The sequence below is a fragment of the Syngnathus typhle genome, linkage group LG22, assembly GCF_033458585.1.
Source record: "Syngnathus typhle isolate RoL2023-S1 ecotype Sweden linkage group LG22, RoL_Styp_1.0, whole genome shotgun sequence".
NCBI classification, from domain to species: Eukaryota; Metazoa; Chordata; class Actinopteri; order Syngnathiformes; family Syngnathidae; genus Syngnathus; species Syngnathus typhle.
This window is the reverse complement of record NC_083759.1, coordinates 5,088,660-5,112,192: the sequence shown is the minus strand read 5'-3', so window position 1 is coordinate 5,112,192 and position 23,533 is coordinate 5,088,660. Positions and strand designations below refer to the sequence as shown.

Genomic DNA, 23,533 nt, shown 5'->3' with positions numbered 1-23,533 from the left:
AAATCTCTCCAACAAACTATAATTTTGCTGTCACTGACCATTATCAAAACCCCTCTTGAAGTCGCTTAAACACAAATATCATACAATTATAGTTTTCTCATGATGTCACCCAGTGAGGCTTAAACATAAACACATGATGTCATGTTGAAGCTTTGATTTGTTTTTGTGTCATAAACACACCTCAAGGCAGAAAAAAAGTTGTCTAAAACAGAATTATCGATAACACAAAATGAATCCTGTGATTCCGATTGGTATCCAAGATATTGATTGATATCCAACTTCTACAGTTAGGTGAGCTTTATTGATCTTTATGTCAATAATGAGCTAATAAGAGTAAGATTTTGTATCAGAAATACTATTTAAATATATATTAGGTAATGCTACTAATGTATCTGACTTAAGACATCAGAGTATTTTTGTTCGTCGATCAAAGTGCATTTCATTAATTACACAGTTGTCCAGACTATGGCCAAAGATGCATTGGCAGAGGCGGGCTGTTATTTTGATGAACTCAACAAACTACGTGCACTCGACCCAGACGTCAGCCAAAAGACGTCGGAGCTCAGAGAAGACTGCAAAGATTTTTGGGACAAAATTGTACAGTTTTTGAAGATTATCGGAGGGCTTATGGACTTGGTGGATGAGTTGGCAAATGAGACAGAGCGAGAAAAGTTGAAGGCTCTTGGAACGAGAAACCTGCTGAAGTTTGTGGCAAACCAAAGGGAGGCCCAGCAGCAGCAACTTTTAGCTCTTATTACAGAAAAGATGATGCAACTTAAGCGATATCGTGTTGAGTATGAGACCCTTTTGAAAGTAGAAGCAGAACAAAATGAATTTATTAATCAATATATTTTGCAGAAGTGATGTTAAGATGGAGAAGTAAATTTACGCAAAACGCCCAGTTTGGCTATGTCTGGAAAATAAATGTGTGGTAAAAATATTGTAAATAAATGAGTGTAATAAATTAGTAATATATTAGTGGTTTGGCATACTCTCAACTTCTCCAATTGTATTTATATATATTTTTTTATCAGATTATTTTTTTGAATCAAATACTGTATGCTAGATAACCCACCGCCGTTAATTAGATTTTTTTCTATATTGTTCTATATCATCATTAGCTCTTTATATGCGTAAAGTGTGTATTTTTTTTCTTTAATATTATGGTCATTTGGAAAAAAAAGTTGTGGCCTATTTAACAAATGATTGCTGCTCATCTGACACAATACATCACAGACCTTTAGAGTACAACTATATATTTCTTTGCTAGCTACTACAACTGTTGTTAATTTCGAAATCAATAAACGAAAAAATGTTTTCCTCGTTTAGAATTCTAATTCAAATTTTGCTAACTTTTTGCACCGGAGGTAAACTATAATCTTGTATTTTTTTTTTTTCTGCACTTGCTTTCGCCGTTAGATCTTTTCATGTGGGTAGGCGGCGGAAGAAACCCAAAAGGGGAATTGTAGTGCTTGTGCACAACTTCAAATCTAATCCTTCAGGGCGTTGTTAGTATGCACTGCATCTGTAGATTTTCAAAGCATGCTATGCATAATGCTGAGGTGTTAGCTCAAGTGTTCTTCATATAGTTCCAATATCAATTATTAACCCACTGCATGCATTTCCCACACTCTGATTCAAATAATCAGATAATCAACACGGTTCTGCAGAAGCTGGATAACGATCCTGATCATTTCCCACATCAGAATCCAAACATGACTCCTTAATTCTCACCATTTTTTTCTTTTTTATGCAATAATTCAACGCTTCTCCGTCCATGCCCTCATACTTTATCTGGCTGGTGTAGAGAAGAATTAAATGACACTCCGATTTAGATCTTCCTGATCTGCATAGAGATTTAATGTGACAACAGGATGGCCTGCATGGTGAATGAGTGTTTCTTAATATAATCTGACTGTAGAGAAGAGCAGCAGGATTGTCTCAAAAATATTCACATCTTTAAACAGTTCCACAAAAGTAATAGGTCCAAAAATTGCAATAGATTCTTCAGAGGTGGGACGTTCCCAACACGTCAAGGATAAGGTTTAATCAAGATTCAGATTCAAGAGTTTTTTATTCGCCATGTTTGAGCGTGCCAAACAAGGAATTTGACTTCGGTAGAAACACACCCTCTGTTCAACATTTAGGTGACTAACAACATTCAGGACATGTGAATAATGCAAAAACAGTGTAGACAAATTCAAGAAGGTGTGAGGAGCAGGATGTTATTCACAGTAATGTCTCTGAGACTCTATGAGTGGTGTGAGTTCATCAGAGCAACAGCCTGGGGGAAGAAGCTGTCTCTGTGTCTGCTGGTTTTGGCGTACCGAGCTCTATAACGCCGTCCGGAGGGGAGTAGTTCAAACAGACTGCAACCCGGGTGAGAAGGGTCTGTAGAGATGTTCCTTGCCCGATTCCTGGTCCCTGACTCTAGTCAATAAACCAGTTAGCCAAATAAGTGAGGTGACTGACAGACACGTTAGCACTCAGCAGTATTAGCATTGATTGCAGGTCATTCAAATAAAAACAAAAGTCTCAATTCACACACCATAGCGGTAAATAAGTGTTTTATTTTTTGATAACAACGACATCCTGTGAGGATGAAAACAAATCATTTTACATTGTGGCAAATCTTTCAATACTATCGAATGGACAATTAAAAAAATACTCATTGTGCATACATGTCATCAGGGTGGCTTGCTTTATGTACCCACCAATCTAAAATATGCATGTACTGTTCACTTGATTAACAGAAGTAGTGGGCTGCTGACTAGGGTCCTTCTTGGTGTGTTTATTCCAATTGGAGAGTCAATCACTCAACTTGATTATAGCCAATGCAGTATATTTAAATTGCACAGAAAATATATATTGTTTATCTGGGTTGTACTGTTTTTTTTTTTTTTCAAAGATTCAAACAATTGTTCAGTCAATTAATTCTCCAGTTCATGCAGCTCTAACGAGTGGTGAAATTTTCCCTCTCGGCATCATGCATGGTGCAAGTGCAACCCACCCAGCACGAAATCTCCGCACAAGGTTTACCCCCCGCAACATGCAAGGGGGGGCGTTGTTTTACCACCACGCTTGTATTGCCTGTTGCCGCTACAGCTGCCCAGACACTACTTCCTCCACCCGTTCCGTTGCCATCTTGCACTCATACAATTAAACACACGAGTACCGCAAACATGCGTGCAGCCAGACGCACATGCACACGCGCATCCACATTTCACACCGCCGCCACTCGTCACTGGCGCTAGTCAAGTGGACACGCGCGGCTCCCCCCCACCCCCCTTTCCCCGCCCCCCCTTCCACACGCAATGGCTTGAAATGATCAAACGGATTCTTCTGGAGAGGCAGATGAAGATGAATGAATGACTATTCGATTGTCGCTATAACTCTCCGCGCGTCTTGCGGACGAATTGCTGCAATGCTGTCTTTCCAGGTGTGTGTATGTGTGCGCGCGCGTGTGTGCATGGCGTTATTTCTCTTACGAATTGGACCGAGCCGGGAAACGCGAGTCTGATGTCACATGTGCTTCATCGGAGGAGACGGAGCATCTGCAAGCTGGATTTTGTGGAGGATGCTGCGGCAAGTGATACACAGAGGGCTCAAGGCTTCCTTCTACTGGTTAGGCTTATTTGTTAGCAGACACCCCGTTTTCTTTCTCACCGTGCCCGCGGTTCTCACCATCATTTTCGGATCTACGGTACTGAGCCGATTCAAGCCAGAGACGGACCTTGAGCTGCTGGTGGCACCGACGCACAGCCTGGCCAAGATTGAGCGAAGTCTGGCCAACAGCCTCTTTCACATCGACCAGTCTAAGCACAAGCTGTACTCGGATTTACACACCCCGGGTAGATATGGTAGGCTGATACTGCTGGCCAAGTCCGGGGGGAACATCTTGGAGGTGGCCGATCAGGTGTTGCAAGTTCACAAGCAAGTGTTGGATTTGCGAGTCAACTACAAAGGATTCAACTACACCTTCGCGCACCTCTGCGTGCTGAGCCACAGAGACAAGAGCTGCATGCTGGATGATATCATCACCATCTTCGAAGATATCAGACAGGCGGTGCTTTCCAACAGCACTTTCCACAAGGTGCCCGTCAGCTACCCCAACACGACGTTAAAGGTGAGTCGGAGTCATGCGTTGGATTAAAAGCAACCAGGCCTGTTGTTAACCTGCACTACGCACTCTCCTATTAAAAAAAAAAATACTTATGATGGTGCAGAATGCAAATTGGCATCCAGATTTTCTGAATGAATGCAGCATTTGCACTATGGTGGGCTGTGCATTGGTCCACGGTGTAGCAGTATATGAGGGGAACCCTCTCCATAAGCCAGACATCTGCACGAGCTTTTCTAGGTTTCATCTTTCCATGTTTTGGTGCAGGTGAATTGATTGTTCCCATTGGGTGTTCATCTTTCCACACACACACACACACACACGGGGATATCCTCTCCTTTTTTTTTTTTAATGCAGTGGTTCCCTCTTGCCATCTCCAGGCAACACATGCATGACTGCAATTGCTATCAGACTCCATGAGAATTAATTTTCCATCTTTCCTTGTGACCTCATTCTGCACTCATGCAGCTTGGAGTCCCCAATCTGCAACAATTGCTAATTGCCTATTTTTTTTATTTTTTGGGGGGGGGTAATGCAGCAGTGCTGTTGCAGTGTATTTACTTGCTGCATCATTCTAGGTGCATTTAAAAAAAAAAAAAAAATTACTTATAGTGCCCTTCATGGCACTTTGGCTGTGAAAAAGAATTATGAATGAAATAGTACAGTATTTGGACAGTTTGCTTATCGATCCATAAATTCAAATCAATATATGATTTACTATATCATTTGTTGTTTTAGTCGACACAAGAGGGGAAAACATTCCCAGCGTCTAACTCCAAAAGTCAGCTGGCTCCAGCTTTCTGAATGAGGACAAGCGGTACAGAGAATAGATCGATGGATTCCTTGTCCTTCCGCAAAATCTTTTGTCTCAGTTGCCAGGCTCGGATAAACATAGCAACGTGACGCCATTTTGGGGGTATTTCTAAAAATCTTCTGTTTACACTAGTTCAGTCAAGTTTTTATAGGGCAAGTGGCAATAATTTGGTGCGTCGTTGTCTCTGAACTTTGACCTGTTCCTGTAATTGGGATAAGTACGGGCCAATCAGTGAAGGGTTGCAAAACGGTCAAGGAGCTACGTTGAAAACTTAATCGATTTTTATTGCTAGCGTGAGACCATAGACAAAACACAGACATAAACGAAATGTCTTTCTATTATACAGAAAGAAGGAGTCTGTCTTCAAGTGCCTACTTCAAACTGTAGACGTGCTTCAGCCATGTCGAGGATCTCGTACGCAAGGAAATGAAAGAAGCTCCTTTGATTGGCTGAAGCAGCCGAGCCTTGCCTCTTGCAGATTTGCTGGCCTGTTCTCGAAATGACCAATTATGATCAACCCCACTTCCAAGCAGAGCAGAAGTTACACCAATTACAAAAGAGATCCCTTAAATGATAGATGTCAAACTTAAGGCCCGGGGACCAGATACGACCCGTCACATCATTTTCCGAGTTATTGCTAGCAATTTTTATTATCATTCCCCTTTTTAAAATATTTTAACAATTTTTACTAGTCTCTAATTTCATAACTACCGTAATTTTCGGACTATAAGTCGCACCGGAGTATAAATCGCACCAGCCATAAAATGCCCAAAAAAGTGAAAAAACAACAACATATATATGTATATAAGTCGCTCCTGAGTATAAGTCGCCCCCCCACCCAAACTATGAAAAAAAAAACGCGACTTATAGTCCGAAAATTACGGTAGTCAGTTTGTTGTGTAGCCCATACTGTGTATAATATAAGGCGTTGACACTTTCAAGGCTTAAATTATTAAAAGAATGACTTACTGTCATTTGTCTATTAGAATCAAAACATGCAGTGCCATTGTCGAGTTATGTCTTTTTTTTTCTTTCAGTTTTTCCAGGAACTCTTTTTTTTTAAATGGTTTGTCACATGACCAAGTATCCACAAAGTTATTATGATATGTCGACGTTTGGCCGTGATGTGGTAGATCTGTCGAACTGCAGGCACACCTGTTTTTTTTAGTGGTCGACCTCCTTATATATACATTTAGACATTAGCACAATTATATATAGAAATGAATTTGTTGTTTCTTAAATAAATGAATTATTGAGTTGTCATTTCAGGAACAATGGGTTTGCTGGTTAAGCATTATTAAATATACGCATATTTTTTTTCTACAGCACTCATTTAACTATGGTATGTCTCTATCAAACGCAAAAGGACTAAGAAGCACAATAAACATCTCAACTAAATGACATGGTAGTTGAGGTGTGAAGTTAGTCTGTGGTTTCATCCAGCGTGCACACCACAAGGAACCGTCAGTGGTCCTGGCTGATATATGTGTATGCAGGGTACTAAAAGAATGGATCCGCTGTCCATATGTGTACAAGGCAATAAAAGCAAGTCAAGAGCACCCTTGAATATCACATTAACCTTTCCAAAAAAAAAGAATTTAATTCATATGAATCAATATACTCTCAGTGGCAATGGTATGATGAGATTCAATACAAACAGGTTGCCTTGATGTAAAATAAAATATTTTAAAATAGTGGCAAATAGTTTTTATCCATGTTGTACACAATAAACATATTTCATGTCGGGACCTCAGCCAGAAACCAAAAAGGGAAGATAATATTTTGAATGGGTGATTAGTTAATCAGCAGTTGAAGTCAAAAATACTACTTTTTTTTTTTTATGGGACCAATTGAAGTAACCAATATATTAGGCACAGCTCTCATGATTCAGTACACTGTTTATTTCAATTTATTATTTCCAGGGTTAGATGTTGTATAGTTGTTGTCACATGCTTATCATAAAACACATACCTTGCTCATACCTTGTTGGAGATGGAGGAAGAATGTCCGACATGAAAGCAAGCATTGCAGAGGTAGAGAAGCGATAGCAGGCAAGGAGAGGCAATGACAGGCAGCTAATCCAAACTGTAAGCTTGAAGCAGTAAAAAACTATATCACAACTATCTTCTTGGCTAACTGAGACTGACTAAGGCAGCAGGGAGCAGCCTTTTTTACCTGAACAGGTGCCGGATCAGGTGACTAACCAAAGGCTGTCAAAATAAAAGTCCAAGGCTAGCAAATTTTAACCAAAGTTCAAAATAAAGGTCCAGCCAATCCTAACCAATATGTATATATATATATATATATACTGTATATACTTAGGATGCCATCTTTGTCGATCAGTGAAATCAGGGATGAAACCTGCTATTGGTTATTATTGTCATGCTTTGCTGCTCAACAAAGTACTGCAAGTAATTTGATGACGTGTCCTTTTAACCGCTTGCAGGATGGTCGAGTGTCCTTCATCGGTCATCAACTGGGAGGCGTGTCCTTCTCACCCAACAGCCGGGACCAACAAGTCAAGTTCGCCAGTGCTGTCCAAATTACCTACTACCTCCGCAACAATGGACCTGTGGTGCAGGATGCCATTGCAGAGCGCTGGGAGAATGAGTTCTGCGCCCTGGTCACTCGGCTGTCAACTGCCGAAGCTCCTCACGGACCAGACCAGCTCCACATCCACTCCCTCACCTCCTTCAGCTTGTGGCGAGACTTCCATCAGACAGGTGTGCTAGCCAAAGGGGAAGTGTTGGTTAGCCTGGTGCTGGTGCTCCTGGCTGCCACCATATCCAGCTCCATGCGGGACTGTTTGAGGGGGAAACCCTTCCTAGGCCTCCTGGGGGTGTTGACCATCTGTATTGCCAACGTGACAGCCGCAGGGATCTTTTTCATATCAGATGGCAAATTCAATTCGACACTCCTCGGGATTCCATTCTTTGCTATGGGTAAGTATGACTATTTCATTTTATGCTGATATAATTGTTGAGCGAGATAATATGAAATCCAGATTCCTTTTAGTGCTTTCAATTTTCTTTAAACTTTTAGAGGTTTTAGCTATCCTGCAAAACAAAGTTTTATTAATATCGAATACAATTTTATCAAAAGAAATTGCTCGGTGTCACATTGATTCATTCATTGATTTCTTTTTCTTCCACTAAGATCAATAGTAATTGTTTCGGGGTTTTCGTAAAAGCAAAACATGTTACAGTCAAGGAGGTGCTCATTCACCCATCCCAGCCATATTCATTCAACTTTTTAGAGTTAGCTTTTCTTTTTTCATTTCATTACTTTTCTTTTAAATCTATTGAAATCTGTTTGTAACTGACTTTAAATCTAAAGCTATAAATCTGTGATTGTGTATTTTTTGTCACATCCATAAGATACTGCCTAGATACTGGTAAAACGGCTAAATTTAAAAATAATAATAATAATAATAATAAAAAGATTACAAAAATAAATATTTGCTTATTCACCCTGCTGGTACAATTAACCCCTTCAAGTTGGGATCAAGTTGGTTATTATTATTATTATTATTATTATTATTATCATTATTATCAACACTGCAGGCCGCAAAAATCCCAACTGTGATTTTGGCACAGTTTTTTCCACAATCCGTTTCGTTTCAGCCCTGATGAATGAAGTTTAAGCAAAATATAGGAAAAGATGGATTAACAAACTTCTTGCGACCAAGAGCGAGGAGGTGTAGTCAGGATGGTTTGGAGAAAAAGGAGCAAAGGTCAAAAAAAGTCATGTACAGGGAATAAAAACATGGCAACAACATATTGCGAGAGAAAATGATGGAGAAGGAGACGGACGAGGAAACGGAGAGGACTTGATTAAGTCTGTAATTTTATGTGACAGGACCTTAGAGACAGCAGATGTCCAGACTCCTCCCTGGAGGCTCTGACTGACACATTCTCCTCCTATCGCTGTATCAACGTCACATCAGGCTTGCCAACTGAAATGGACACTAGCTTTTTTTTTTCTCCTCACTTGAGGGGCCAATCTACTAATGTGGGCAACCCATGTTGAGACTTATTGTATATTTTCCTATTTTATTAGTGAGGAGAAATCCCCGCAAGGGCTAACTACAGTATTCAGAACATCTTGAATTTGGCCTAGTTCATTGAAAAAAAAAAAAAAGTTTCTAGTTTTGTGTTAATGAGTTAGCCTGCAGCCACAGCAATATGTTGACTGCGATTGTGATTTTTTTTTTTTTTTAGCAGAGCGCAGGGACACATTTCAGAAGTATTCCCTATTGTTGTGTGTTCATTTGTGGTTGCGCAAGAAGAATTTTCCTCCTGGCTGTTTTGTTACCGACACCAGGCACGTCAGATTTTTCCACCGGTATTTGTATTTTTTAAAAACAAAAGAACATGCTTGAAATTTTATATCAGCGGCAAACATGTTATTGTTATACTTGTAATATTCATTTATCTAGTCCAATTTGTGTGGCAGAGTGGCGAATGTTTCTTTTTTCAGAAAAGCACTCAATTAAGCAAAAGCATTTTCTTAGTCTTGGTGGGTTTAAAACGAGTTTTGCAAAATTTGCCCCCATCTGAAAAAGCAATTTGTCATTTAATGCTCATTATCAAATCCTCTGTTGAGGCTTCGGAAGTATATTGCTGGGTTTTTTTGCAGCAAGACACATAATCCCAATTTATTCTTCATATTTGTGTCATTATCAGTGATAACATAGCAAAAAAAAAAAAAAAGTAGCCATACCATTTCATTGTGTAGTGTAGCGTTGGGATTCAACTGCTTTTACTTTTTCTTCAGATGTTTGAGCTGCATATTGAAAATATGTCTGGACAAAATGCAATCTCGCCATAAATAAGGTCAATTGTCACTTGACTCTTTTTGCCAGCGACTAAAAAGTTGGATGTAGTAGGATAAGTGCAGTGAAATGAGTGCTGGTCCACTTGGCTGCATCAAAAAGCAGTATTTTAATACTGTTTTAATAACACACACACACACATATATTTTCTGGATTTCTGCAACCTGTTGCTAAGGCATGTACTGGAGTTATTGGTATGAAGAGTAGAGGTTTCAAAATTAATCGATTAATCAACAACAAATTAGTAAATTAATGACCTTGTATTTTACCTGATTAATCATTTCGAGCCATTGTGTAACTAAAGATTGTCCAAATTGATCATTTCAGGCTTTCAAAAGTAATAATGATCTTATTTCTCTAGTTCTACATACAAGCATTTGTGTTTAATCAAAATAAAACAAACATCGACTATTGTTTTGGAAAACAATGACCTTCCTCTGTGATATTAACATTTTTTTATCATTAAATAATACAAAAAATGGTTAAGAAAAAGTCATTGAGAAAAGTGTTTTTAATACACTTTGACGCAAATAAAACTGGATCTGATTATTCGATTAATTGACGGAATTGATAGGATGATGGAAAAACAAATTCGATAGTGACAGCCCTAATGGAGATATTCTTTTCAACCATACAGAGAGGAATATACCGTATTTCTCGGAGTATAAGTCGGATTTCATAGTTTGGGGGGGGCGACTTATACTCAGGAATGACTTATATGGGAAATTATTGATCTTGATCATTAACATATTACTTACTAGAATAGTTGATCATTTCACATGTTGCAAGTTTTCGCCCAGCATATGGATGGCTTCAGCTGGTTATTCAAGGACACCAGTTTCTGAAGATGGATGTTGCCACTGTGATTTTAGCGCAATGAATCAAATTGTATTGTGAGACGTGCGTACTGAGTTATTGCCAGTTTTGTGTTGAGTGCTTGCCATTGTCATGGTTGGATATGGATGCACTGTTGCCCGGATGAATCACAGAATAATTCATTGGATGCCTTCCATTCTCAATCTGCAATCAAGTTTAGGCCATAGAGTACAGGAAGTACATCAACACATTAGGCAGAACAATAAATCAAATTATTTTTAATGTGATTCAACAGCAAAAGAAAAATATTGCTCTCTGGTTCTTATTTTTATTTATGAGCTTAATTCAGCTAGTGGTAGAGTGTCCGCCCTGAGACTGGAAGGTTGTGGGTTCAAACCCCGGCCCGGGTCATACCAAAGACTATAAAAATGGGACCCATTGCCTCCCTGCTTGGCACTCAGCATTAAGGGTTGGAATTGGGGGGTTAGATCACCAACTGATTCCCGAGCGCGGCACCGCTGCTGTTCACTGCTCCCCTCTCCCCCAGGGGATGGATTAAAATCACATGGGGATGGGTTAAATGCAGAGGACAAATTTCACCACACCCAGATATGTGTGTGACGATCATTGGGACTTTAACTTAACTTTTAACTTTAATTCACGAGAAAATCATCACACAAAAAAAATTAAAAATAGCTTAGTGGAACTAAACACGCATTTGTTTGATTGACAATGAGCCTTTAAAAATGCAACACTTTGACATTCCTCGATGCTATTTTTAGCTATAGTCAATCCTTTTGAGCGCCCATTTCCTGCAGCATGTCCCATTTAAAAATAGATCATCCTCAACACACCTTTTTATTGACTCCCATCGTTGAATCTACTCCAGTGTTCATCCTGATGGATATATTTAAAAAAATATATTTATTTATTTTTTCCGATTTTGTTCTTCCATTCGTTGCCATATGTTCACTTTCCTCATGCATTTTTACTGAGTTTCCATCTCATCTGCAGTCCCCCTTGCGATCTCGTCTCTGCCGTCATTCCTGCAGTCATCCTGATTGGAAGACTGTATGGCGGGTAGGAGGAGCTGACACGCTCTCTTGCCATGTGATGGATGTGTTTTGGGGATGTGAGAGCCACAAAGGTTTCAGTGAAGTGATTTAGTTTAATGACTCAGTGGCATTTTGCTGTAGGCCAAGGGAGGACGAGAGGGTAAATGCAGCCAAGGCTTCCATTATTAGAGTGCCGTGATCAGGCTGTTGGATTATTGAACACAAAACATGCGCATGCACACACCTCGTCTCGAGGAAAAAAATAGCCTGGTGGACAGCTGTTGACAAACTGCCTTCCTACAATACATTGAGCCCTGAACCTCCAAGTGGGACGGGGCAGATACAATGCCTGGTGTCTCTGCGTCCTTTCATACTGAGCTACAGTTGCTTATCTTTCCCTCGCTCTTTAGCCAAGCCCGCTTGCTGACTAACTGCTGCAGTGGCTGCCAGACAGCACAAGCTGTCTGTCCCCTACACCAGGGAAGAGGTGATGGGGCTTTGCAGCTGGTTATGAAGGCCATTATTAGCCAGTTCATCATGATGCAAGAGGAGAAAAAAACAAAACCAAAGCAATTGTGCTAGTAAATTGCTGGACAAATTTGGAACTCTATTTAAAGCAGTTTCAATATCAGGCAATTACAGTACCATATATTCCGGACTATAAGGCGCACCATTAATGCATCATGTCAGATTATTAATCCAAATCAAATTGTTCTCCATTTTATCTTTTTTATTTCAACTTCAGATGCAGCAAATTATTTTATAATCACACAATAATGATCCATAGTCTTTTTGATTCATGATTCATAGTCTTCAGCAGGCCACTTATGATTAATTTTATGACACAATGCTACGGGCCAGTTTAAATTTAGGAATTTGGTCCATATATAAGGCGCACCGGACTATAAGGCGCACTTTCGGCTTTTGAGAAAATTTTAGGTTTTTAGGTGCGCCTTATAGTCTGGAAAATACGGTATTTAAATTGACCATTCTATTTTAAGATTGATTTCTTGAGGAAATACAACAATCTGAGAACATTTCAATAGCTGCAGAGCAAGCAAGGGCCATGTTTCTCTCTACCAATGCTAAAAATTGTCTTCAACCAGCGGGAGACAGACTTGTGTGTAGCGGCCATCTTGATCGAGTCAATTACAGATTGAACAAAAATGAGGATAAACATTACGTAACATTAACACGAATGAAGAAGTTTGAAAAAGAATGTTCCCTCATCATGTACTCTCTTTCGTGTTCTATAGGTCATGGAACCAAAGGAGTATTCGAACTTTTGGCAGGCTGGAGGAGAACAAGGGAAAACCTGCCTTTCAAGGAACGCGTGGCTGATGCTTTTGCCGACGTGATGGTGTGCTACACCATGACCAGCTCGCTCTACATCATCACATTCGGCATGGGAGCGAGCCCTTTCACCAATATTGAATCAGTGAAGATTTTCTGCCAGAGCATGTGTGTAGCCATCTTGGTCAACTACTTCTACGTTTTCTCATTCTACGGCTCCTGCTTGGTGTTTGCTGGACAACTGGAGCAGAACCGCTACCACAGTGTTTTCTGTTGTAAAATCCCTTCAGTGGAGTATCTGGACCGCCAACCCACTTGGTTTAAAACCATGATGAGTGATGGCCATGACCTCTCGACGCACCATGACAGTGTCCCTTACCAGAATCACTTTATCCAGCATTTTCTTCGCGAACACTACACAGAGTGGATAACCAACACCTATGTCAAACCCTTTGTGGTTATTCTCTATCTCATCTACGCTTCGTTTTCATTCATGGGATGTTTACAAATCAGCGACGGTTCCAATATTGTAAACCTTCTGGCGAGTAACTCTCCGAGTGTTTCATATGCGCTGACTCAGCAGAGATATTTCAGCAACTACAGTCCTGTGATTGGCTTTTACATTTATGAGCCCATTGAGTATTGGAACTCCACAGTGCAGGAGCATTTGAAGACCCTCAGTCACGGCTTCAACAAGATCTCTTGGATTGACAACTTTTTCCACTATCTACGTGTGGTGAACGTGAGCGCATCAACCAAGAGCGACTTTGTCAATATTCTCAAAAGCTCGTTCCTGCGGAGCCCCGAGTACCAGCATTTCACAGAGGACATCATATTCTCCAAAAACCGTGACACAAAAGAGTACGATATCATCGCCTCGCGCATGTATTTAGTGGCACGGACCACGGAAAAGAAGCGTGAGGAGGTGGTGGAGCTTCTAGAGAAGCTTCGCCCTCTAATGTTGATAGACGGTATCAAATTCATTGCCTTTAATCCAACATTTGTGTTCATGGACCGCTACAGTTCCTCTGTCATCTCTCCAATCCTAACCTCAGGCTTTAGTGTACTCACCATCCTTATCCTTACCTTCTTCCTTGTCATTAACCCCTTAGGGAACTTCTGGCTCATCCTCACCGTTACGTCAGTGGAGTTGGGCGTCTTAGGTTTGATGACTCTTTGGAGTGTCGGTATGGACAGCATCTCAATCCTGTGCCTTATTTATACCCTGAACTTCGCCATGGATCACTGTGCACCACACTTATACACGTTTGTGTTGGCCAGCGAGCACACGAGGACACAGTGCATCAAGTTGGCACTGGAGGAGCACGGTGCGGCCATCTTGCAGAACACATCCTGCTTTGTGATTGGGATCATACCTTTAGTGTTTGTGCCTTCCAATCTGACCTACACACTGTTCAAGTGCTCGCTCCTCACGGCCGGCTGTACCGTGCTTCACTGCTTCGTCATCCTGCCCGTCTTCCTCACCTTCTTCCCGCCATCCAAAAAGAGACACAAGAAAAAAAAACGGGCCAAGAGGAAAGAAAGGGAACGCGAAAGGGAACGTGAAAGGGAGGAGATCGAGTGTATTGACGTTAGAGAGAATCCTGATCACGTGACAAATGTCTGAGTAGGTTTTTTTCGCAGTGAATATTAGTTGAATTGCGTAATTAGATAACTCCTAAGATATAGGCAAGTGAAGATAGCTGTGCCGAGCACAGCTTCCTCCCGGCCAATAGCAGCTAAGCAGCTAGTTGAACGCACTCCCATTCCTGACAGTGTCTATCATTGGGTATCAACCAACAGCATACTTATACTTCTACTACTCGGTACAATATATGTGAAACTAGGTTACCAGATCAAATTCTGAATATATAGTTGATATCTCTATTGAAATATTTGTAAGTCAGACTTTATCTTTCGCAGCCCTTATCGATAAGTGCAAAGCAGTCTGTGAAGCCAAGAACAGGCTAGCGTAAACAGGCTAGTGGAAATGTAACCATTAGAAACTACCAATAAATCAGGGGTGGTTTGTCAATTTGAGCAAGTGTGTTTCATAGATAGTGAAAATGATTTGTTTGTGCCTGTCACCTGATGACTTGCCTGTGTTGCATCAACTGAAAAGTCTACAGTGGCCTCCATATGCTGATAACGCAAAGCTTCATGAATTACGCTAATGCTAGCTAGATTTTACGTGAAAACCAAATCTTTTTCACATTTTTCCACAACAATTTGTTAGGTGTGCTCACATAAAAGAAAGATAGACGCGAGTAAACAACTACCGTATTTTCCGGACTGTAAGGCGCACCGGACTATAAGGCGCACCTTCAATGAATGGCCCGTTTTAAAACTTTGTCCTTATATAAGGCGGACCGTACTATAAGGCGCACCATTAATGCATCATGTCAGATTTTTAATCCAAATCAAATCATTCTCCATTTTATTTTTTTTATTTCAACTTCAGACGCAACAAATTATTTTATAATCACAACAATAATGATCCATAGTCTTTTTGATTCATGATTCATAGTCTACAGCAGGCCACCTATGGTTGATTTCTTGACACAATGTTTCGGGCCAGTTTAAATTTAGAAATTTGGTCCATATATAAGGCGCACCGGACTATAAGACGCAATGTCGGCTTTTGAGAAAATTTTAGGTTTTTAGGTGAGCCTTATAGTCCAGAAAATACGGTAATTCCTATAATGGGAAACTGGTTTTAAAAAAATTGTTTATGATTCCTATCCTGATTATTATTTCTTTATCCACATGATGCAGGATTCATTTATTGCTGTGATAACATGTAAGAGTTACTAATGAATTGGATTGTGAATGTATGGATGTTTATATCTGAGCGCATGATCATTTATTATTTGAAAGCAGCAATAATTGTTACTTTGATTAAGTTTGAGGTGGAGCTCATTTTTAAATTTGTTTGTGGACTTTGGAATTTTCGCAATAGATTTCTTGAGTCTACAAATGACACGATTCATATTACATTATAAGCAAAGTACATATTGCCAATCACTGCATGCACATTTAATACTTCTTTCATCTGACACTAACACAATAAATCAGTATTCTCTGATCAATTTTGAAGGTTTGTAAAAATATTTGCTGAATCCCTGAGCTATACATTATTTTATTGTTTACAAATGTCTTTTTTTTCATTTATGTTAGGACAGTATTTTTTTTAAATGGTATATACTTTTAATTTTAAGCCAAAATTTCTCTCAACTCAATTTAAAATTTATGAGTTTATTTTTGTAATTGGGTTTTGTTCGTTTTATTATTACAATTTCATCTGATCTCATGTTTTTTTTTAGTTTTATTTTAATACTCATTGTCTAACTTTCAGTTGTAGTCCAAAAAACAAGCTCTAGGTCACAGGCCCCTATAGACACTTGTCTTTTAGTGAGACGCGAGGCTTGTCAGTGCATTATTTTTCAGGCTCGCCATGAGGAAGCTTTCCTTGCAGTGCCGTTGACAAACTCAGTGGTTCACTCATCGGCAGTCATCTGTGCGTGTTTCTGCGTGTGCGTGTGTCTTGTAGAACGATTGCACTGTTGGTGATGGATCAACGTTGTACGAGAAATGTGTGAAATATGTAACGGCATAGAAAGTTGCGTGTAACTTTAACAACTATGGTTCTTTTGACAAGTCAGCGTTGAATTCTCACTTCTACCTGTCAACAGTCAGACTTTGCCCTGCTTAGAAAAGAAGACGTGTCATCTATATGTATAGCGAGAAGGCATGAGGAGAAAAAAAAAAAAAAAAAAAGACGGAAAGTGACAAAATGACTGCGGTTGCATGTATGCATGTATGGAACTTGTTTCTTTGCAAAATCTTTCCTGAGGTATGTTTATTCTTTTGATGCATATTGTGTAACACCGTGTGCTGCAAAAATAAGAATATGAGTCATGTATGATCCTAAACAAAAGCCAGAGGATATTCCCTGTGTAAAATAAATGTACAATAATATTTTGTATGTTTTCTAAGAAAATATATACTATAGAAAGATTTTTGACATGATTTTCGTATAAAAAAGAAAATGAAAATGGGTAAAAAGTTGAACACAGTAGACCAGTAATAAACAGTGGAATGTTACCAGTATACTAGATCTTATTCCTTGCACAGTGCTCTGTCAATGATGTACATTCACATTTAAACGAGACACAATGACATACATTTTGTTTGTGTGTGTCTTGACTCCTTTTTCTCAGCTCATTTTCACAACTACGGAGAAGCCACTCAACGAGACGGACAGAAATGCCCAAACTGAAACCGTCCAATTGAATACATGGAGGAAGGTTATGTGGTGTCCCGGGGTGGCCATAGTCACCCTCCCAACTTGATACTCTGCCACAGTGCATTTACAGTTCCGTAATTTCTGGACTATAAATCGCACCTGAATATAAGCCGCACCAGCTAAAATTAGGGGTAAATCCTGTTTTGTTCATTTATAAAATGGACTGGACTATAAACAGGTGTTTTAATGTTTAATTTCCTTATATGAGAATGTGTAAAAATCTTACAATTTCATTAAAAATCATGAAAATCCCATATATAAGGCACACTGGACTATAAATCACTGTGTTCAAAGCTTGTTAAAAAATAGCGGATTATAGTCCGGAAAATATGGCATATTAACTGCATATTTAAATAATAGTTATAATAATTAATATATGATCTGTAAAAAAACTGAAAAATAATTCATCTTTAGTAAGGAAATGTTTCTCTCTTGTCAATAATACTACAATACAGCAAACAACCAATATCAACCAAAACCGTCAGTTTTATGAAATAAAATAAAGACGCACAATTTTGCCCATAACACTTAAAATCATGGCCGGAACAAATGTTGTTTTGTAATTTTTTTTAAATTCACGTACAGTGCTTAGTTTTGTTAGTTTTACATTCATGAACAGTTCTCTGTTTTGCTATGCCACCACTCTGTGCAATGACAGTTAATACGGAAATTTTATTTTTGTTCCATTTATTGTAAATGACCCATTATCGCCATCGTGAATTCAACTTGACAAAAGCAGGAGGAGTTGCTGTCATGTTGTGCTCTGCTGCAACGGTATTGCGCCAAGATGCCCTGGCCTGGGATATTTTTGTCTCCTGCCGCTTCTTAATCATGTCGCGTCTCTGTAATGGATTATTCGTGCTTCCTCTGCTCAACCACTTCTGCCAGCTCAAATCTTCCTCCCCTTTCTCACTCTTCCATCCTTTTTAACATGAATGCCGTCTATGCACAGTGGCAATGTGATTCCGGCAGTGTATGTATACGCCTAATCAGAGCTCTTTCTTTTTAATTTGCCAGCTATATAGAACATCTGCCCTGTTCCGACATAATCACACAAGGATCTCTTGAGGCATTCATTTTTTCACTTTTTGTGGATTCCCTGCTGAGGGCTGCTAGGATAATTACTTCAATTATTTCATTCAGACACCAAAAAAAGATTTTGCTAGTCCAACATTGACGTGTTGTGTTTACGTGTACCACTAGGTGTCCTGCTTGCCAAATACACCTCAAGGTGACGTCACGTCAAATCTTATAGTTTTCCAAATCTTTCATTTTTCAAATATTTTTTTACATCATTCCTCTAAATCACATTCAATATTGTCGAGTTCTTGTTTATATTTTACTCTTCCTTGTCTCAGCATTTCACATTAGGGTCAATGGTAATAAGAAAATTACTGTTACCATTCAGTACATTTCATTAAGATTAAACGTTCCGTCTCCAATGAGCAATAAAGGTCTATTGATCGGATATGCCCGGATCAATTACTCAGCCAGGCCATGCATTAGAAAGATTAGCATTAGCTGAGAGGTTTTCAACCTTTACTGTAGGGTCTCCCTTTCGTGCTGCGGCCTCCCAGGAGAGGCGATGATGCCAAACCTCACACGTTCCTGCTGATTTTTATGCATGCAAGTTTTTTATTGGAGTTTCACACAAAACATGCAAAAGAAATCTTAAAAATCTAATAAAGTTAGAAAGGAAAAATAACCGGGCCTTGAGTTTGATAATAATCATGTTAGTAAGTAGTAAATCTGAACAGTCTACAAATATCTAATAATGATCATGGTAGAAATAAAATAATCATGATTTAAATGAACTGATTCGCAATCTAATAACAACAATGTTAATAATCATAATCTAAGTACGGACGTGTTAAGTACATGATTGACGTCCAAACAGGAAGTGACCATTAATTGATCTGGTCACTGACTTAAAGTAAAGCACTTTGTCAAATATCCCTGAAAACTTCCACTTTCTTGATGGTAATGATGCGCCCGGAAACCTCCACCTGGCTGATGACTTGAGTCTTCTCAAGCGTGAAATACAGCAGGTGCTTGTTGTTCAATTTCACACTCCAGTAGTTGCCTTTTTTCTGGATAAGAATCTGAAAAAAAAAACAATTCAAGTTCATTCAAAAATTAACAATACATCCGAAATAAATTGGCAGAAAATTGTCACCTTGTAGTTGACTCCAGGACGATAAGGCCAGGTCATTTCGTTCTGGATCAGCGGCAGTGGCGAAGCATGGGTGTCTGTGATAAGCTTGGCGATTTGGTTTGTCATTGAAAACTGAAATTGAAGGGTCAACAGCTTTTTGCCACGGTGCTCGGACACCAGATTGACACTAAGACTGGAAAACACAAGTGGGGCTGTTATGATTATGCACACGTAAAAAGAAATCATTATTGAGTGAGTGGTGTATTACACATCGAGTTTCAGGTCTTGTGGGTTGATGATGATGCTAACGTTGGTGTTGGAGTAAATCCAAACGTAGTATTTAGCCAACTACATATAAGCACACATACACACAAGAGAGCATGAGATACTTCTGGGTACATCTTGAAATCAGACAAGAGAGTAGGGCCTTCGGACCTGCAGATTTATAAACAATTCGGGCTTCACCACGCTGATCCTTGGTTGCTTAGTGGTCAATGATGTGTTGAGCAGCTTCTGCAAAACAAAAAAACACATTTTGCTTCATATTTTGGTGGAAATCACCCAGACTGAGCTCACGTTGATCTTTGGTTTCTTGGTGGTCAGTGTGGTGTTGGACAGCTTCTGCAAAACAAAAGAACATGTCAACCACGGAGGTAATTTACGTTTCTTGGTACATCTTGAATCAGTCAATAGGATTTGACTTTCGCACCTGCTGCTTTCCTTCCACCGTGGTCTTCACCGAGACGGTCACGTTGGTCTTTGGTTTCTTGGTGGTCAGTGTGGTGTTGGGCAGCTTCTGCAAAACAAAAGAACATGTCAACCACAGAGGCAATTTACGTTTCTTGGTACATCTTGAATCAGTCAATAGGATTTGACTTTCGCACCTGCTGCTTTCCTTCCACCGTGGTCTTCACCGAGACGGTCACGTTGGTTTTTGGTTTCTTGGTGGTCAGTGTAGTGTTGGGCAGCTTCTGCTAAACAAAAGAACATGTCAACCACAGAGGCAATTTACGTTTCTTGGTACATCTTGAATCAGTCAATAGGATTTGACTTTCGCACCTGCTGCTTTCCTTCCACCGTGGTCTTCACCGAGACGGTCACGTTGGTTTTTGGTTTCTTGGTGGTCAGTGTAGTGTTGGGCAGCTTCTGCTAAACAAAAGAACATGTCAACCACAGAGGCAATTTTCATTTCTTGGTACATCTTGAATCAGTCAATAGGATTTGACTTTCGCACCTGCTGCTTTCCTTCCACCGTGGTCTTCACCGAGACGGTCACGTTGGTTTTTGGTTTCTTGGTGGTCAGTGTAGTGTTGGGCAGCTTCTGCAAAACAAAAGAACATGTCAACCACAGAGGCAATTTACGTTTCTTGGTACATCTTGAATCAGTCAAGAGAATTGGCCTTTCACACCTGCTGCTGTCCGTTCACCGTGGTTTTCGCCAAGACTGAGGTCACGTTCATCTCTGGTTTCTTAGTGGTCAGTGTAGTGTTGGGCAGCTTCTACAAAACAAAAGAACATTTCAACCACAGAAGCAATTTACATTTCTTGGTACATTTTGAATCGGTCAAGAGGATTGGCCTTTCGCACCTGCTGCTGTCCTTGCTCCGCGGTCTTCGCCAAGACTGCGGTCATGTTCATCTCTGGTTTCTTCGTAGTCAGTGTAGTGTTGGGCAGCTTCTGCAAAACAAAAGAACATGTCAACCACAGAGGCAATTTTTATTTCTTGATACATCTTGAATGAGTCAAGAGAATTGGCGTTTGGCACCTGCTGCTGTCCGTTCACCGTGGGCTTCACCAAGACTGAGGTCACGTTGATATTTGGCTTCTTGGTGGTTATTGTGGTGTTGGGCAGCTTCTGCAAAACAAAAGAACATGTCAACCACAGAGGCAAGTTTCATTTCTTGGTACATCTTGAATCAGTCAATAGGATTAAACTTTCGTAACCTGCTGCTCTCCTTGCACCGTGGGCTTCACTGAGACTGAGGTCACGTTCATCTCTGGTTTCTTGGTGGTCAGTGTGGTGTTGGGCAGCTTCTGCAAAACAAAAGAACATGTCAACAACAGAGGCAATTTTCATTTCTTGGTACATCTTGAATCAGTCAATAGGATTAGACTTTCGCACCTGCTGCTCTCCTTGCACCGTGGGCTTCACTGAGACTGAGGTCGCGTTCATCTCTGGTTTCTTGGTGGTCAGTGTGGTGTTGGGCAGCTTCTGCAAAACAAAAGAACATGTCAACCACAGAGGCAATTTTTATTTCTTGATAGATCTTGAATGAGTCAAGAGAATTGGCGTTTGGCACCTGCTGCTGTCCGTTCACCGTGAGCTTCACTGAGACTGAGGTCACGTTCATTTCTGGTTTCTTGGTGGTCATTGTGGTGATAGACAGCTTCTGCAAAACAAAAGAACATGTCATCCACTGAGGCAATTTACATTGCAATTCAACTAATTAGAAATATTTTGACTAAATAATCTTGGAAGATGACAATTTAGCCGTTCACACCTTCTGCTGTCCTTGCTTCACAGAGACTGGACTCACTTTCTTCTTTGGTTTCTCAATGGTCAGGTTGAACAGATCCTGCAAAACAAAAACACTTTGCATCTTGGTTTGGCATTGATGTTGGGACTCTTCCAATTGACCAATGACTAACCTAAAATACCCAACAAGCCAATCAATCATCCAAATGACATTAAATTGGAATATTTTTACTTTTGAATAAATAAATAACCAACTGCACTCATCTCTAAATCAATAGTGGCTTTTCACACCTCCAGTATGTCCAAAAGGATTTGTGCAGGGTTAAAGTTGACATTCATCTTTTTCTTAGTGGTCAGTGAAGTGTTCTGAAAACAAGAGAACAATTTACACTATTATTCAACTCATTTTTCTTGGGACTCTCAACTACAAATTTGACCACTGACCAACCTAGCAAATGTAATACCACATTTACCTCAAATTTCAAATAATATTTAACTGAATAACCTAATAACCACTCTACTAACTTAACCACAGATTTGAACTTCTTGGTACATCTTTAACTTTTGCACCTGCTCCTTTTTGACCGTGGGCTTCACCGAGACTGAGGTCACGTTCATCGCTGGTTTCGCGTCTGTCAGTTTGGTGTTGGGCAGCTTCTGCAAAACAAAGAACATGTCAACCACAGAGGTAATTGACATTTCTTGATGCATCTTGAATCAGTCAAGAGGATTGGCCTTGCACCTTGATCTTTACCAAGACTGAGGTCACGTTCAGCCCTGGTTTCTTAGTGGTCAGTGTAGTGTTGGGCAGCTTCTGCAAAACAAAGAACATGTCAACCACAGAAGCAATTTACATTTCTTGGTACATTTTGAATCAGTCAAGAGGATTCTCCTTGCACCTTGGTCTTTACCAAGACTGAGGTCACATTCAGCGCTGGTGTCTTAGTGGTCAGTGTGGTGTTGGGCAGCTTCTACAAAACAAAGAACATGTCAACCACAGAAGCAATTTACATTTCTTGGTACATTTTGAATCAGTCAAGAGGATTGGCGTTGGACCGTGGTCTTTACCAAGACTGAGGTCACATTCAGCGCTGGTGTCTTAGTGGTCAGTGTGGTGTTGGGCAGCTTCTGCAACAAAAGAACATGTAAACATGTTAACTCATTTTATTTTAATATTTGACTCAGTAACGAACAAACCAACTAACGGACTAATCAATCATCTTGGTAGATCTTAAAATCAGTCAAATAGTATTGGCCACATTTTAATTACAAATCTGTGTACTTGACTAAATTAGCGCAACCCACAGTGATCACACACATCATGGTACATTTTGAAATCACACAAGAGGTCTTCCCTACCTGTGTCTGTTCGGGAAGTGTGAGCTTCTCCGAGACTGGGGTCGTCGTTTTGACCTCTGGTTCCCGATAATAAGAGTGTTGGGAGAAAGGGAGGTAGGAAGTCAAAACAAAAAAAAAATTGATTAAATGTGAATACAAATGAAAGGTTAAATGGAATTGATGAACAAAGGAGTCTGAGTCTTTAATTTTGTATTGTTTTATTTTTTATTAAATTGATTTTATTATTTTTAATCATTTACAAATATTTCTTATTTTTATTTGATTATTATTTTATTGTTTTAATAAAAGGCCATCAGGCTTGCAAA

General features: G+C 39.8%; 2 protein-coding genes across 2 annotated transcripts; both read left to right on the top strand.

Annotated features, from left to right (window-relative positions):
- Positions 1-465: 465 nt before the first annotated feature.
- LOC133146935 (intraflagellar transport protein 20 homolog) lies at positions 466-864 on the top strand. Its single transcript, XM_061271035.1, has one exon. It carries the CDS (start codon positions 466-468, stop codon positions 862-864), a length of 399 nt encoding a protein of 132 aa, XP_061127019.1.
- A 2,620-nt stretch (positions 865-3,484) lies between these two features.
- Positions 3,485-15,486, top strand: ptchd4 (patched domain containing 4). The gene is made up of 3 exons (XM_061271036.1): positions 3,485-3,952; positions 7,381-7,876; positions 12,896-15,486. Exons 1-3 carry the CDS (start codon positions 3,527-3,529, stop codon positions 14,557-14,559), a joined length of 2,586 nt encoding a protein of 861 aa, XP_061127020.1. The 5' UTR covers positions 3,485-3,526; the 3' UTR covers positions 14,560-15,486.
- The last annotated feature ends 8,047 nt before the right edge of the window (positions 15,487-23,533 follow it).

Bases quoted from the DNA above. Each gene is read 5' to 3' on its own strand.
- LOC133146935 (XM_061271035.1), top strand. From the start codon at position 466: ATGGCCAAAGATGCATTGGCAGAGGCGGGCTGTTATTTTGATGAACTC.
- ptchd4 (XM_061271036.1), top strand. From the start codon at position 3,527: ATGTGCTTCATCGGAGGAGACGGAGCATCTGCAAGCTGGATTTTGTGG. The intron at 3,953-7,380 runs GTCAACTACAAA...AACCGCTTGCAG, and splicing joins AGCAAGTGTTGGATTTGCGA to GATGGTCGAGTGTCCTTCAT. The intron at 7,877-12,895 runs GTAAGTATGACT...CGTGTTCTATAG, and splicing joins GATTCCATTCTTTGCTATGG to GTCATGGAACCAAAGGAGTA.